This window comes from Quercus lobata, chromosome 3 (assembly GCF_001633185.2).
Source record: "Quercus lobata isolate SW786 chromosome 3, ValleyOak3.0 Primary Assembly, whole genome shotgun sequence".
Lineage (NCBI taxonomy): Eukaryota > Viridiplantae > Streptophyta > Magnoliopsida > Fagales > Fagaceae > Quercus > Quercus lobata.
In genome coordinates, this window is record NC_044906.1 from 22,352,079 (window position 1) to 22,369,986 (window position 17,908).

The following is a 17,908-nucleotide window of genomic DNA, read 5'->3' on the forward strand; positions in this document are numbered from 1 at the left end:
TAAGAAACAATAAATTGGAAAATATTTCTAAAAAAAAATCAACAGTCAAGGATAATGATAATATAAGATAAGGGTTCTCATAATTTAGCATCCTACATGGTTTTACAAACAAAATGAAATGAAGTGAGGCAAACCTATAAGTTTCTTATGAAATGAAACAAAACATAGGGAAGTCGATAGTGAATAAAGGCAATAACAATTAACCTAACCCAAAAAAAAGGCTAAAATGAAAAGTTTTTTTTTAATAAGTAAAAAGAAAAATAATAATAATAATAATAATAATAAAGAAAGTATAATCATAATATGAAATATTGGAAGCCACCAAAATGTCAGCAAATATTACAAAGGAGTAATATAAAATGAAAGAATGGTAATATCTGCATATGGAGAAATCTGCATAGATTGTTTACAGCTTAATACCTCCTTTTTTCAGCTTCATTGGGGAAATTTATCGTGAATTTGCAAAGAGATGCTAGAAAAGAGTTTAATGGCTCTACAGCACGAAGAACCCCGCAAGCCTGTAGAGCAATCATACAAACTGTCATCATCTACCACAGGGTAAGGAATTCTTGTATAAAGATTAAAGCTAATGATTTTAAATCACCAATAATAACTCAACCAGAATCATGACTTATTAAAATGCTCTATCTTACTCTTGAAATAAAATAAAACCAATATGACAGCCATGATTATGAGCTGAATCAATAGGTTAAAATTTAACTTACCTGAGTGAATGCCTGGTATCCCTTCAATATTTCTAATACAATAGCCTCTCCTTGTGACCTTCAAAAATAACTTCAGGTTAGATACATAAAAATCCAACTTCTTTTTATTTTTTTGTGTAGATAAGTAATAAAATACATTAAAAGAGCACAAAGTGTGAAACTTTAGTACATGGGAAGTATACAAGAGACAGCCTAAAGAAAAACAGCATCTAAAATTCAACAGATCAGCTTTATTAAGACTAGGAGATCCTTTAATAGAAAAGTTCACCAAACCTTGACAAAATAAGGGATAGTGCATCAAGTATGGTCAACCACAATGAATCAACCATTGAGACACAGAGAGCAGCGGTTTTCCCAGTACACTTTGCTGGTGGATCATTATCACATCTGGGAGATTCAAGCTGGGAACCAAGAAGGAATAAGCAATGTCAAGCACACAAGCATATGACATGTTCCCAAAAGAATATTAAGAGTGGAATGTAAAATAAATGAAAACTATACACAGAACTACCTCCCCAACTTCCACAGCTTCGTCTGTCAAAGTAGCCACTGTAAAAACCACACCTAACAAACCTTCAACTGCCAAAGTTATTGAATGGGCCTCACTAGCAACCAGGACTGCCGCATTGGATGCATCATTATCTAAACTCCACTCAATCCCTGCAGAAAAGTACATACTGTCATCTTCTATGAACATCAAGAATTGATTTGAGTTGAACCCCATGAGACCAAATAAAAAAATCATTTAAAAATGTAAATGCATGCATTGAAGTATTCCATAGGTCAAAAACTTCCCCAACTTTATATCCCCCAAGTATAATAGAAATTAACTCTCAATCCGCGTTGACCATATTAGCTACTTAACCCAGAAAAAAACTTCACATTAGCCACTAGATCATTGTAGTATTAAAAGGCAACACTACAAAACCTCCTCAGGTAACACCATTGTAGATTGACATTGCTTCTAGATTAAAGAGAAACTATATGTATTGCCACAAGACATGGGTGATGTCAGTGACAACTAATTGATTACCTTTAGCTTTGCTGCTGAACATCCCTGCAACAGCTGCCAGGCTCTCTTCACTTGTCTCTAGGACCTAGAGCATTAAAATTTAAATTAGTCAAGGAAATTAAAATATGCCTACTGCCACACCATCTAAAGGACAAATTCTCAACTCTAATAACTGAAAACATGTCTTTCTTTTATATATAAGCAATATAATTTTATTGAGGAAGAGGGGATATCCTATGCACACAGGAGGCGTACACAAAATTCTCCTATATATATATATATATATATATAAATATGTCTCTGGATGATAGCAAGAGCACCAACAGAGTATACCAAAATGTGGGATGAAAAAACCTAGCTATAGAAATTCATATAGGATTTGGCAAGGCTATCCTTGGAAGTGATAAGTTCCATGGCTAGAGAAAGGGATTACAACATGGGGTGGAGAAGAGATTGCTGAAAATAGATTACAGATGGACATGGAATATGATATTTAAATTTGGGGAAAAAAGCTCATGAAAAACTCACAATTAAATTGCAATGAGATTTGGCAATGGAGAAAAGAATGAAAGGTCATATGCTATATGATATACTAAGAAAGTACAGAATTGCATGGGAACACCAGTCAATCACAGCAGTCTTGAAAACCAGAAAACATGTAAAGTAGCTATTGAAGACCATATTTAGAATAGAGTTAGCAATTGCAAGCCAGAAAACATAGCCCATGATCAGAACACTCAATCTCTAGCGAAAGTCAAGACATACTGAACAAACTTAAATTAATTTGGTTTTTTTTCTTTCTTTCTTCTTTTTGTAAGCCAAACATGAAATCTTCAACACAAACACAGATTGTCTTCAATTCAGCCTTTCTCAATACAACAAATAGACACCCATACCCATGATGAAGAAGAAAATAAACAAAGGCCCTGCAAGATGCAAAGTATAGAATACTCTAAAATCTTACCTGCACACTCGAAACAACTCTAGCCAGAGCTTTAATCATGCCCTCTACAACATTTGTATTGTTGGGATGCCTACAAGGCAGATGAAAAAGGCAGCGGATAACACATAATAATAGTTTATAGAACTTGACTTCTTTTGAGGAAGAATGACCAACTATAACTTAAATATGACATGGTGATAAATTGGACCTTTACAGGCATATTCTACCCTTGAATCAGAACCAAAATTACAGTAACATTATCAAACTTTTCTTCTATATATATATATATGATTTAGAGAGAGAAAAAAATCACTGTTCTATCTTCTCAATACTTTCTTGTTTTCAAATCAGATGAACAGAATAGCACATTCACACACTTGTCAAAAGAAGAAGAGAAAATGCACATACAAGTCAACTTGACTCAACAAAGCTTCACCTACATGAATTCTTTTTCCCATTCAGCTCCATCTAAAGTCATATTCTTTATGTACTAGTCATACGCAATTCTCCTAAATATATAAGCTGCTCATGGTTTTCACCTTCTTGACTGCAATATTTTGGTCCCATGATATCATAAAATCAAACACTGCTGATTATTAGTGTCACTGTTCTTTATGAAGAATTCATGTTCATACCATATATTGAACCACTACCCCCAGGCAAGTGTCCTGCTTTCTATATACAGCTTGCAAACAATTTAGTTGAGCTAGATTCACGTGGAATCATAAATTGTATGAAATCCACTATTCGGAAAAGTCATCATGTCAGAATCAGTAACAAGCCACATAATTTTCCTTCCTTATTATTTTCTTTTTCTTTATTCAAAATTCTTGCAACATTTCATGCCTGACGGCCCTAACCCAAGTCACTCATGAAAAGTGAAATATTCTCATTTCTCGCTATCTGTAATAATTATTAAGAGCATATGGTTTAAACTTCATCTTTCTATCAAGACTAAGGACTTAAATAAAATCCATAATTAAGTGGCAGACATCTTGGCGACACTTAAAAAGTATGGACAATCAATACAGGAAGAGTATAGTGACAATTACTGAGTGAATTCACCAAATAGCTTCTTTTTTATATATTTAGTAAAAACTTCATTAAAAAGGCACAAATATGGGTGCAACTCTAGTCCACAAGATGTAAATCTGACAATGGCTCATTTCAATAAATAGATACTTGTCTCCAAGCCCTCCTATTCCAACCTTTCCAAATTATTTCAAATTTCAAAACCAGACAGGGCAGCAGAAATGGGCAGGTCAGGATTGGTTATCTCTTATTATTACAGCAGTCAAGTAGCTGATTGTAATTAGTTTTTGAGGCCGTTTTGCCAGCTGTAAAATGGTCTTTCTTTCAATCATTCTGATTTTCTTATCTTTAAGACTAGGGTTTTCTGCCTTTTATTACCTGCTCCCTTGACTTCTTGAAATTACATAAGAGTACTCATTTTGTTGTTTTTAGAGGCTTCCATGCTTTCAATGAAACTATAATTTTGATCATTTTGACTAGTATTAGTAATAGGAAAATAATCATGGTGCCAATGCAGAGGGCTAGAATCAACATGTCAACTTAGGTAAATACTCAATGTGCATACTGTTGATCATTGCTTCTGTTTTGTTGTTCCTTCTTATCTTATGAATTTAGGTGAGAGAAGGGCTAGGGGGTTAATGAATCTATGTGACAAACAGATCACAGCTAGTGAACTTACATGTCAAAGTTCTGGAAAAGAACCCGCAAAGTCCGTGCCTCCACACAAAAACCCTGTCAAGTTCCATAAATTTTGATTATCAGGAAAAAATATATATAAAAAGATACTTAAACTGCTGAATATTTCATACACAAAATATGAAAAATGAACATGCTGCAACATCAAAATTACCCTCAAGATTTCAAGAACAAGAATACGATGCCATAATGGCAAATCAAGAAAGATAACCTTCACTAACATACTAAGGAAAACCTGCATTTAAGAAACAATAAAAAAATCTCATTTAGTTGATAGTGGTAGATTCAAGTAGACAGATGCAATTTCATTAAAATAAATAAGAGGCATGGAAATTATTGAAAAGAATGTCCTATTTTTTAATCTGGTACTTTATACATTTCAGGGGAAAAACAATATGTAATTGTTTCAATTCTGTCCGGTAAAAACTATATGGTTCAGAATCCAATTCAAGCTCCCAGGAATTTCCACTCTGTTTGATATGGCCATAATGTAATACAACAACCAAGCCTTGGTCTCAAAATTTTAGGATGGAACCTCAACTTACTAATCAGGGTTGGCCACATGTATTTTCAAGCTATTAATTCCAAATGTTAGTTTTTTTTTTTTTTTTTTTTAAAGGTAAAGTTAGATAGAGATATCGAGCATCTGGCAACTGGCAGGTCAAAGACTCAAAGTGCCACAGAAAGTGGCTCTTAGGTTGGCTAGCAGCCCAGGGTAATTTCCAAACGGTTGATAACCTAAGAAAGCAGAAGACTATATAGATTGGTGTTGCCTGTGCAAAGTCAGTGGTGAGAAAGTGAATTATCTTTACTGCTGTGTTTAGTCACACAAGAACATTCATCATTTGTCTATTTTCTATTTGGGGTTATGTGATTTTTTTTTTTTTTTTTTTTTTTTGATAGTTATGGAATTGCCAACATGTGAAAATGACACTTTAGCAGGCTTTGATGAGGTAGCCTGATTTGGAATGCAGTTCCATTATGTCTCAAGCATTGCATATATTTGCATTTCAAAGGAATAAAATGCTCAAACCTTTAAAGATTTCGAGGTTTCAGTGGGATATTGTTAAGATGTTGTGCTTGAGATTGTTTTATGATTGGATATTCATGTCTAGTAGCATTTGTTTTTCTACATTTTGGTTGTTTCTGATTTGCTCAATTTAGGATGCATTTATTTTTTTTCTTTTGCATTTCTCTTGTATAATTCTTGGGCTATGCCTATTGCACTTTTTAAAAAGAATTTCTTCAGTAAAACTTAGTTGAACATATTTGAAAATTTTTTACAAAAACATTGCTGAGAGCTTCACACACACACACACACACACACACACACACATATATATATCATTCACATATAGAACACACCTCACATTCGGTGATAAGCGATGAACTGTAGAGCCTGATAATATGAGCAACTGACCGCAAAACCAAGCGGCGAAAATAAGGTTCTCCTGCTTCTCCTTCAAGCTGATTAAACATTTAATACAATTAAGGAAAGAGAATGCCAACAATGAAATTCTTCTTGAGATGCAGTAAATTACCCTTGATGGATCAAAAGACTAATTACATGTTTCAGAAGCTTAAATACCTCAGAATTGGTACGAATTGAAGTCATTAGAAGTGAACATATCTGGTGCTGCAAAACCTGTTGAGTTCCCACACAATCTTTTCAACTATTATAGTTTACAAGCATGTTTAAATAAAACTCCATTAAAAAATCAATTTTAGTTAAGAAATTTTTATATTTACCTGCTCATAAGGAATCAAAGTTCTGAAAACAGCCACATAATTGGACAAAATAAATCTGCAGGTCAAGCATTAAGTACAAGTAAATTAAGTACAATGACACCATATTTGGGCCAAGTATCAAATGAAAAAGGCAAATTAAAAAGGTTCAAATGATGAACAAGGAATCTAAATGTCAGTATCATAGTTAGTATGCAGTAATCTAGTAATTGAACATAACACAGCACAAGCATATCCGCCAGGCAAGTGGCAAAGCAAACTATAAAACAACAGCAGAAGTATGTGAGTTCTTGAGGTTTGAAAGGAGATACATTTTTTGTTGACTCCTATCCTCCATTAGTACAGTGTACACGGAGGTTTGCATGTCTTTTTTTATGATAATTGAATAAAGGTTCATTACTTGTCAAATAAATAAATAGATAAATGGAGATGCTGCATATGGTCTTCTCTATACACTGAGTAAAGTCAGGATCCACTTACAAGCTTTTGACTAAAAGGATTTCACAGTATCAACTTCAATATCATTTTCTTAATAACTATAAATGTTTATATCACTATGCAAGCTGGGCCAGTGAAATACCATTGCACCCGCTTTGTTGATCAATATTCCCTTTGTCCCATAATAAATGTCCTATTTGAACCTTGCCTTCACATTTTTTATCGTAATTTTCCATGGTCATCCTTGGTAAATTCTTTGATGATTGAAAATTAGACACTCATTTTGTTTGTTTTAATTTTATAGTTAGGGTATTATGGGAAATACAATGTCACTTTGACTCTCGCTTTGCTTCATGACATTCCTAGCCTCAAGGATATTTTTGTAAAGTTGGAATTACAACACTTTCTGATTCTTTCTCTTCTTATCCCAATCTCTTTCATTTTACTTATCTCCAAGAAGAAAATAAATATTTTTGGTAAGTAAATAAGAAAAGTACACCAATTTCTTGAAGGATGCTTAAAATTGAGTTGATGTGCACTCCATATCTTCAAAAGTACGCCAATTTCTTCCCCTTCACTCCACATAGCCCACATCAAAAATAAAGAAGTAAAATTCCAAATATTTAAATTAGGTCCCCTACTCCGCCACCCACATTATAAATCAAGAACCTTCTCCGGTAAAACCCACTAAACCCCAAACATCTTGAATATCGAACTCCACAACTAAAAGGCCACACTACAATGAATCAAGAAGTGGGCCACGATCTCCCCACTACAATAGCACATACAACACCAACTCACAATCAAGTAACCCCTCTTGATGAGGTTCTCAGAGGCAAGAATTTTCCCCCAAGCAGTTGTACACACAAAAAACAAAACACTCCTAGGAGCCTTAGCCCTTCATATATTTTGGAGAAATTACACTTTATCCCCCTAAAAAATATACTCCCCCTTTACACCTACCCCACTAAACTATGAGAATGTACACTTTACCTCCTAAACTATACGCCCTTCTATACTTACCCCCTAAACTAAACTATGAGAATGCACACTAAAATAACATTTAGATAAGCCCTACTTTTGCAATTTTAACACAAATATTGCTAGTCTTTTTTTTTTTGGATCAAGTAGATATGAGTACTTCCATGTGCCTTTCTTAGATCTCCAATATTCATAATGCACTATGACTAATTAGTAATATTAGTTAATAATTTAATCACCTAATGACTATATAATTCTATAAGAATTAGTCTGCTATGTTCAACATCAACCACTAAAATAACTAAACAATTACCACAAATATAGTATATCATACTTTTTGTTTTTCATGAATGAGCTAAGGATATGAGGACATAGCAATATTGTAATTGATACGAAGCAGATATCCAAAAGGGAAAAAGTAGAATAAGAATAAGAAGCTGAGTGGATTACTGTTACAAGGAGAAAAAATCAAGAAAAAATAAAAATAATAATAGAGAAGAACTAGAAGGTTGTGGGTTCTCGACAAGTAACACTCAAAATATATATATGGATAAGTTACACTAAAAATATGCCAAATCAATGGTTTATATCACTAAAGTCAAGATCCTATAGTTTTAATTCAGTTTTGATTTTTTTTTTTTTTTTTTTTGAAAAATATAAATAAATAAAGCACCAAAAAAGCGCGCTTTGAGCTTTTGAAAAAAAGGCAAAAAAGCACGCCTAAATCATGCTTCTTTGAATGAGCCTGGCTTTTGAGGCAAAAAGTGCTAGAGCCTCGGGGCTTCACGCTTTGAGCTCAAAGTGCGCTTAAAACGTACTTTTACCAACACTGCTTTACCCCCCTATACTATAGAGTATAACCCTTTTACACTTACTTCCCTAAACTACTACCCATGGGATGGGTGAAAAATGTTACACGAGTAATAGTTTAGGAGGTAAATGTGCACTCTCATAGTTTAGGGGGACAAGTGTTACGCGTGTAATAGTTTAGGGGGTAAATTGTGCATTCTTATAGTTTAGGGGGGGTAAGCATGTAAAAGGGGGAATAGTTAAGGGGGGTAAAGTGTAATTTATAAACATCAGGGTATAGATTTCCAACAATAGGTGGTAGATAAAAAGTATGGTAGCATGTGGAGAGAGTGATGTTTAAACAGTTAATGGGCTATATGGTTTTAGCTTTCAGTAAAATATAAGGGAAGTTGGAAAAAAATTTCTAGATTTACTGGATTTGAGGTTGGTGAGGGTACTCGAGTTAGGTTTTGGCATGATTTATGGCATGGGAAAGCATGTCAAAGGAGGTTTTTCCAAACTATATCATACTGCTCAACATAGAGAGGCTTCAGTGGTGAATCACAGGGATGTTGTAATGGTCACTTTCATTGGAATATCAATTTTACTACAATTGTGCAAGATTGGGAGTTGGAGAAGATACATTGTGTTGGGACCCTTCAAATCACCAAGTGTTTGAAGTTAAAACTAACAAAGGCCCTTCTTTCCCTTAGAAGAGCATTTGGAAGCCCAAGGTTCCAACTAGAGTGGATTTCTATCTTAGCATGGATTGTGACATAAAAAAATCCCTTTCTTATTGGTAAGAATGCAATATTATTGATAAAGAAATAAAACCTTGTGCTCACGATAATGAACAAAAAGGATCATAAGAATTGTGGCATAAAAAATCCCAACGATGGATAGTTTGAGGAAACGCCATATAGGTGTAGTGGGAGATTGGCGTTGAATCATGAATGTGTAAGAAGCTCAAAGAGACTATTGATCACTTGCTTCTTCACTGTGTTGTTGCTAGAGAGTTCAGGGATATGGTTTTATGCCTAGGAGTGTGGCTCAATTGTAGGCCACTTGGCTTGTAGAAAAGGTCGGTTTGGTCATCATCAAAATGCAGCAATATGGAATGCAACTTCTTTTTGTCTCATGTCATGTACCTAGAAAGGAAGAAACTTTAGAAGCTTCAAAGGGTATGAGGAATCAATTTTGGACCTGAAGCTTTTGTTGTTGAGGTCTTCATATGATTGGATAGCTGCCACCCCACATTTTCTATTTTGAAATTACTTGAGCTTATTGATCTTTGTAATTTTAATTGACATTCAGTTTATTTCTTGTATGCTTTCCATGTACATGGCTGCACCCTTTTGCACTCTTTTAATAAATTATTTATCAAAATTTCTGAAAGTACCCAAGATGCATGACTATAGCACTGAAATGAGAAAGAACATTTAATGACTATTTGTAGCAAAGGCTGAAGAGCAGATTGGTCAAGTATCTTTCATGATTATCTAGCGACCTCTGTGACTCACTGGTGCCTGCAACTTAAAGAAATTTAAAGCATTAAAGGCAGAGAGACTTCTTACTCAAGTATATCAAGCACAAACGTCCGTTGAAGAGAATTGACACGTAACCAAATTGCCTGCAGGATAAGATCAATAACATCATTCATTAGTTAGGAATTGTATTGAAACAATGTCACACTGACTGATACTGCAATAATACTTGCACAACATATGGAACCATCAACACAATGGAAACAGTTTTATTTTTATTTTTTTGATAAGTAAAAGGTTTATTGATATCAAAAAAGGGGAACACCCTAGTACACAGGGAGTGTACAAGGGGTCAAACAATCAAGAACAAAAATTACAAGAATCTAAGAAATCAAGAAAAGATAAAAATGATTGGTTCCGCAAAGCAGCCAAACAGTTTTATTTTTATTTGGATGGGTATGGAATGATTAACACAATAGAAACAGTTTTTCGGGTCTAAAGATAAGCCTGGGCAAGTCAGAATTGGTTCCGGTTGGGGTAGTCCATAATATTGACCTATTGCTGATTGTTCTTGGCTGCAAGCAGGGTTCTCTTCCACTGAAATATCTGGGTCTTCCTTTGGGTGCTAAATTCAAGGATAAGACTATATGGAATCCGATTCTGGAGAAAAAGGAGAGGAGATTGGCGGGTTGGAAACGCTTATATTTATCCAAGGGAGGTAGAGTCACTCTAATCAAAAGCACCCTATCTAATTTACCCACTTATTTTCTATCTTTATTTCCTATACCTGCTAGTATGGCTAACCGAATGGAGAGGCTTCAGCGGAATTTCTTATAGGGCGGTTTTGGTGATGAACCTAAAATTCATTTGGTTAAATGGGCTACTGTTCGTGCTCCTATTTCTTTGGGTGGCTTAGGGATAAGGAAGATAAGACTTTTCAATGAAGCTTTACTTGGGAAGTGGCTTTGGAGATTTGGGATTGAGAAGGATGCCCTTTGGAGACAAGTGATAGAGATGAAATATGGATGTGTGTAGGGGGGCTGGTCTACCAGATCTGTGAATGGTTCTCATGGTGTTGGTTTATGGAAAAATATCAGTCAAGAATGGCCTTCTTTCTCACACCATATTCTGTATGATATTGGTGATGGGTCTAGAATGAAGTTTTGGCAAGACCGTCGGTGTGGAGAGACATCTCTTGCTGTTAGCTATCCTGACTTGTTCAGATTTTGCAGGAATAAGGAGGCCAGTGTGTCTGAGCTTATGAAGTCCTCCAATGGTGTCCTCTTTTGGGATGTGAGCTTCTTTAGGGGTGTGCATGCTCGGGAATTAGAGGCTATTTTAGGCTTTATGGAAACCATATATGGTTCTTCAATAAGGGGGTTTGGTGAAGATAAGATGTGTTGGATACCTAGCAAAGATAAGGGGTTCATGGTTAATGATTATTATAGAATTTTAGTTGGCCCTACTATCTATTGTTTTCCTTGGAAAAGTATTTGGAAGCAGAAGATTCCATCTAGAGTAGCTTCCTTTGTTTGGACTGCTGTCTTAGGGAAATGCTTGATGATTGATAATTTACGAAAAAGGAAGGTGTGGATTTTGGATTGGTGCTACATGTGCGAGAGTAATGGTGAATCAGTTGACCATCTCTTCCTTCATTGTCCTATTGCTATGGATCTATGGTCTATGGTTTTGGGTTTATTCGGAGTAACTTGGGTTATGCCGCATACTGTTTTGGGGCTGTTAGGGTGTTGGCAAGGCAGCTTTGGTCGTCATCGAAATGGTTATATTTGGTCCATCATTCCTCATTGCTTAATGTGGTGTCTTTGGAGAGAGAAATAGTAGATGTTTTGAAGATATTGAGAGATCTATTCCGGACCTCAAGCTATTCTTTTTTAGAATTTTATTGGATTGGTTGTTTGCTTTGCAAAAACAATCATTCCCCTCTTTTATTGATTTCCTAGATTCTTGCAATTTCTATATTGGATTTGTTGACCCCTTTTACACTCCCTGTGTACTAGGGTGTTCCTTTTTGATATCAATAAAACTTATTACTTATCAAAAAAAATATAATTATAACATCAAATATAAAGGTCTAGTTAGGAACACAATTGACTAGTTCCACATACAGATCCACCTGCAGCAAGTGCTGTCAGGTCTTCAAGCAACCGAAGCCCAAGCTTGCCAGCTTTACTCATGGTCTCCCTCATCAATGACAGCCCTCCAGAGACAAATTCATTCTCCAATGACCTGTTCATGTTCAAGTCAGTTTTATGGATACAATAGAGATCAGTTGTTAAATATTTAGATTTGAGACCATGCAAGAAAGCAGGTCAATACCAATGTATGCATTACCCTTCTCATACCCAATCTACTTTGATCATCACTGAAATGAAGAGTAAATACAGACCAACGGGCAGAAAATTATTTAAATTTTACCAAAATTTTGACTAGATAGATACAGAAGCAGAAAAAGTTGTGGAGCATGGTCCTCAGAAATAACATACTCTGAACGGTTGATGCCGCGACTAACATCACCAGTAACTGTACCAGTGCGAGAGGTTTGACCGCCAGAACCAAACTTGCTAGTAGGAAGAGACTCAGCACAAACCACATGATCAAAGATCAGGGCTACCGCTTGCCTGAATGTAGCTGCAGCAGTGCTGGATAACATGAAAATGAAAAAAATATTTCCAGATGGAGGACAAAACACTTAAAAGATGCGTTGTGAAAAGTCCTCACAATAATTAATATTCTTATAACTTTTTCTTTTTTTGCTCATGAATATTCTTATAACTTATCAACATATATATTCTTATACAACAATACTTACTTCCGCACACTATCAGAGGATCGGTTACTTTCAAGAAGCCGAAGACAGATACCAAGAGCTTGAGCCGTATTCTCCTGAGAATTGCAGAATTTGATGCATGAAAGTTCCATAATATGCCCCGCCATAACTCAAAATATATGCTGTAATATAAAGCCAATCCTGAGTTGGTGTCACACTTCCAACCCAGCGACTCAATGCAGAATAGAGACCAAAATTATCCCCATTATTTTTCCTACACTTCCCCCAACTACCCTCTCTCTTAGCAACTGCAAAATACAGTTTTCTCTTATTGGCTTTCATCCCATTAAGACTCCCCTTTTTAAAACAACTTTCAGTTGACAAAATACGAATAGCTATGCTCATATTGCATGTGCCATATGAAAAGTTGAGGTCAAAAAATATGTAGAACCAAATTCAAGCGTTAGTTAAAACAGCCAGAAAAATCCTTCACAAACAGCCACTTTTATTGCATGTCATCAAAAGATAACTATATTGAACAATACTCATCAACTTGAACTGAATAACCAGCAACATACCCAAGGTAAAATCTATAAAGATGCACATCTTCAAAATCATGGGGAAATGTTGGGCAAAATTAGTGTGCTAGATATTTGTCTGAGAAAACCAATAAACAACCAACTTTGCAGAATTACTTCTGTGTTCAGGGCTTGTTAAAAAAAATGTCAATAAACACCTAATTGAAAGGGTCTTTTTTGTCAAGTCTGTCAGTTTATCAGTAACTTTATAATGATATGGGCGCGGAGGGAGGGGGGGGGTGGAGGATAAGTATATAAACAGTATCTTATACCTGCTAGTTATCTAAATACAATAATTTCCAATTATTGGTCAGATAATTTAGCCCTAATCAAATACAAAGCCATTTCCATTACTTTTACTATCCACAGGAAAACACCCACAAGTGCAAAGTCTTGGGATAAGCGGCTCATAACAGAGCTATTGGGTTCATAAACTAGAGAGCAGCTGCACTTTATAAATTAATGCACATATGAAGGACTCTTCTCAAAGTGAATGGAATAAGAGTATGGTAATTTTCATTTGCTTTCTAAGGCAGGACTCTTCTCAAAGTGAGTGGAATAAGAGTATGGTAATTTTCATTTGCTTTCTAAGGCAGTTATGAATGAATCAAATATGCTGCACAACATTCCAAAGGCATGTTTTTTCTTCATTTGTACTATTTTTTCAATATGTCCAACTGAAGCACAGTCTGAATAAAGGCAGATTTGCAGATAAAATTTAATCTGAACCATAGCTACTGCTTGGCAACACATTTAGTTCATACTAGGAAGATCAAGATCAAACCAGACACAGTGATTACCTCATTTTCAGGATGTAAGCGTGATTGAAATATTATTAATATAGTCTGAAGGGTCTTGAGTTGAACACTCTCATCTGACATTTCAGCATGCTGCACAAAGAAGAAAAATGTATGTAAGATTTCACGTACAAAACTGATTGCTCAACATTACAAGATTGCATTTCACTTTTTTGGGCAAAATTATCCCCTTTGTTTTGGCCTTATCAAAGTTAAGTCCACAAATTTTGTTTTCCTTTTTTGATAGGTAACGAAAAACTTTATAAAGAAAAAAATAGCCAACCCAAGTACATTGGGGACGTACTGTGGGGGCAAAAATCAAGAACCAAAATCACAATGATCAAGTAAAGCAAGAAGAGAAAAACAAGAACAATGCGACAAAGCCACACTCCAAACAAGGAGAGTATGCAAGAAGAAAGACTTAATCTCTAGTAAGGAGCGCTCACATCCCTCAAAGCATCTAGCATTCCTTTCTCTCCAAATACACCACATCAAGCAATGCGGCACAAGTCTCCAAAATACTATATTGCGATGTCGTCAGAATTTACCTTGCCAAGACTCAAACACTTCAAGTACCTTAAGTGGCATAACCCAATGGAGTCCAAACAAACAGAACACCAAAGACCTCAACTCAGAAGCTATGGGGCAATGAAGTAGAAGATGATCCACTGACTCCCCACACCTCTTACACATATAGCACCAGTCAAGAACAATGATACTCCTTTTGCGAAGATTATCAGTTGTAAGAATATTACCTAAAGAGGCTAACCTTGAAAAGAAAGCCACCCTTGGAGGGACCTTCGATTGCCACACCAACCTCCAAGGGAAAGAGATAGTTGGGGGGTACAAAGAAAGATAGAAACTTCTAACCTCAAAACCTCTACTCCTTGCTAGCTTCCAACAAACCTTATCAGGGCCAATCCCCCGCACATTCCTAGAGTAAACAATGGCCATAAACCGATCAAAAGAGACTTCCTCCCAATCCTGCGGTGGACGACGAAATTGAAAATTCCAATGAATTCTCCCACCAGTCCAACACATAACCTCTGCCACTGAAGAATACCTTGCCCTACTATGGCAATAAAATCTGGAAAAGCTTCTTTAAGGGTACAATCCCCACACCACACATGCTTCCAAAACTTCACTCTAGTACCATCCTCTACATCAAACCATTGGAGTTTAGAGAAGTTCAGCCAACCAGTTCTAATAAAGCTCTAGAGGCTAACACCATACACACTTGTCACCTTTTTCATGCACCAACCGTCCCATTCATTCCCATATTTCGCCTATATAACCCTCCTCCATAACGCATCTGTCTCTAACCCATATCTCCACAACCACTTGCCCAACAAGGCAGCGTTAAAGCTCCTCAATTGTCTTATGCCTAGCCCTCCAACTTGCATTGGCTTACAAACTTTAGCTCATTTCACCAAGTGTAACTTAGAATCACCACTAATACCACTCCAAATAAAATTTCTCTGTAATTTCTCCATGCGATTAGCAAACTTCCCAGGTATAGGAAGAATAGAGAGGAAATAAGTAAGCAAGGAGGAAAGAGTACTTTTAATAAGAGTAACCTTCATAAAGCCTCTTCCATCCTGCTGGTCTTCGTTCCATCTTCTCTAATATTGGATTCTAGATTGATGACTCCTTGAATTTAGCTCCCAAAGGAAGTCCCAAATATTTCAACGGAAGGGAAGAATGCCTACAACTCAACAACCCCATCAACACACCCAAATTATGTACCTCACCAACTGGCACTGACTCTAATTTCCCCAAATTAATTCTTAACCCCGAAACCTCCTCAAATCTATTCAGAATCTCCCTCAAAGTAACCAACTGATTAGGGTTAGCATCAAAAAATAAGGGTGTCATCCGCAAATAAAAGATGAGACACCATCACCGAAGTACTAAGTGTAGAACCTACAGAGAAGCCCGAAAACTATCCAACAGCTACAGCCATATCCAACATACGACTCAAAGCCTCCATAACAATATCAAAGAGCAATGGAGATAGAGGATCCCCTTGCCTAATCCCTCTAGAGCTTCCAAAAAAATCCAAAGGACTCCCATTAATCAAAATGGAAAATTTAACAGTAGAAATGCAACACAAAATCTATTTCCTCCACTTTTCTGAAAACCCACAACACTGCAACATATACATTAGAAAACCCCGATTCACATTATCATACGCCTTCTCCACATCCAACTTACACAACACCCCAAGAATCCCTATCTTTAATCTACCATCAATACATTTAAAAGCAATTAACACAGAGTCCAAAATTTGTCTAACTTTAACAAATGCATTCTAAGGATCTGAAATAAGCCCATGTGCTACCCTTCAAAACCGATTAGCCAACACCTTCAAAATAATCTTGTCCATCCCACCAACTAAACTGATTGGCCTGAAATCCTTGATCTCCATAGCATCTACCTTTTTAGGAATAAGGGCAAGAAATACAATATTAAGACTCTACTCAAATACAACTTGAGTATGAAAGTTCTGAAAAACTTCCATAATTCCTTTTTTCAACACACTCCAACAAGACTAGAAAAAAGCCATGGAAAGTCCATCTGGACCAGGAGCCTTATCGCCATTAAACCCATGGATCACCCCATACACCTCATCCTCATCAAATGGCCTATCTAACCAAATAGCATCCTCCTCAGAAATTCTAGAGAATTCCACGTCATCAAGAACAAGTCTATTAACCACATCTTTGGAATAAAGTTGCCTATAGAAGCGAGAAATACACTACTATGACTTCCAGATCTGATGACAACTCTCCATCCACCATAAGCCTATCTATGGAGTTAAATCTTCTGTTGGAGTTAGCTATACGATGGAAGAATTTAGTATTCCTATCTCCTTCTTTAATACAAAGTACTCTAGATTTTTGCCTCTAACATATTTCTTACAAAAGAGAAGCTTTTTCAAGCTCCCCCTGAATTCTCTCCAAGTCTAGCTTCTCCTTCTCCATTAAATCACGACTCTCCTCTATAGTTTCAAACTTACTAAGATCCTTACACAACTATTTTCCTCATTCTTCTACATTTCCAAACACCACCACATTCCATTTTTTTCAAATCATTTTTCAACAGCTTCAATTTATTTGCCAATATAAAACTCGAAGCACCTTGAAATGATAGGAATTCCACCAAGAACGCAGCCTTTCCACAAAGCCTTCATCCTTAAGCCACATGTTCTCAAATCTAAACGGCCTTCTACCCCTATGCTGAAAAGGATCCACCCTCTAGGACAATCGGAAAGTGGTCTGATAAAAGCCTAGACATTCTTCTCTAACACACAGTAGGAAACTTAGCTTCCCAATCTACAGTGAACAAAAATCTGTCCAACCATGCCTTTGACTCAACTTCCCTAGAATTAGACCAGGTAAAATTTCCTCCTTCCAAGGGATGTCAATTAGACCTTGCTCAGAAATAAAATCAAAGAACTCACGCATAGCAGCTGCAAAACAGTAGAACCAGCACATTCGAAAGGAAATCTTACCACATTAAAGTCACCTTCCACACACCATGGAACATTCCACCAACTGCTTAATCCAAACAATTCCTCCCATAACAACCTTCTGACACTCACTGAGTTAGGTCCATAAACACCAATAAATGCCCAAACAAATTGGTCAACCACACTTTTATATTTACAAAATACCGAAACGCTTCCCTCTGCTTCCTCCACTTTATCCACAACCCGCATGTCCCACTTCAGTAACACCCCTCTAGAAGCTCCACAGGAACCTAAATATGACCAATCAACATGTTGGCCACTCCACAAACTACGAATCACAACTCTAGTTATTAATTCCACTTTAGTTTCTTGGAGACAAACAACATCTGACCTCCAATTCCTAATCAGATTTCTAACCCGAAGCCTT

The 17,908-nt window shown here is 36.2% G+C and overlaps 1 protein-coding gene across 5 annotated transcripts in view; it reads right to left on the reverse strand.

Annotated features, from left to right (window-relative positions):
* The window catches only part of LOC115979973 (protein MON2 homolog), a 42,382-nt gene that overhangs the window by 14,704 nt on the left and 9,770 nt on the right, over positions 1 to 17,908 (reverse strand). For 2 of the 5 annotated variants that reach the window (XM_031102098.1, XM_031102097.1), the window contains exons 3-18: positions 14,013 to 14,102; positions 12,677 to 12,750; positions 12,351 to 12,506; positions 11,973 to 12,093; positions 9,937 to 9,992; positions 6,158 to 6,212; positions 5,997 to 6,053; positions 5,774 to 5,875; positions 4,563 to 4,643; positions 4,392 to 4,444; positions 2,702 to 2,771; positions 1,759 to 1,822; positions 1,237 to 1,385; positions 999 to 1,126; positions 726 to 783; positions 421 to 518 (exon numbers count right to left, since the gene is read on the reverse strand). In XM_031102098.1, the coding sequence (XP_030957958.1) occupies positions 421 to 518; positions 726 to 783; positions 999 to 1,126; positions 1,237 to 1,385; positions 1,759 to 1,822; positions 2,702 to 2,771; positions 4,392 to 4,444; positions 4,563 to 4,643; positions 5,774 to 5,875; positions 5,997 to 6,053; positions 6,158 to 6,212; positions 9,937 to 9,992; positions 11,973 to 12,093; positions 12,351 to 12,506; positions 12,677 to 12,750; positions 14,013 to 14,102 (1,412 nt within the window). Of the gene's footprint in view, positions 1 to 420; positions 519 to 725; positions 784 to 998; positions 1,127 to 1,236; positions 1,386 to 1,758; positions 1,823 to 2,701; positions 2,772 to 4,391; positions 4,445 to 4,562; positions 4,644 to 5,773; positions 5,876 to 5,996; positions 6,074 to 6,157; positions 6,213 to 9,936; positions 9,993 to 11,972; positions 12,094 to 12,183; positions 12,223 to 12,350; positions 12,507 to 12,676; positions 12,751 to 14,012; positions 14,103 to 17,908 lie in introns of those variants that run through there. The other 3 variants (XM_031102100.1, XM_031102101.1, XM_031102102.1) reach the window with 3 other exon arrangements.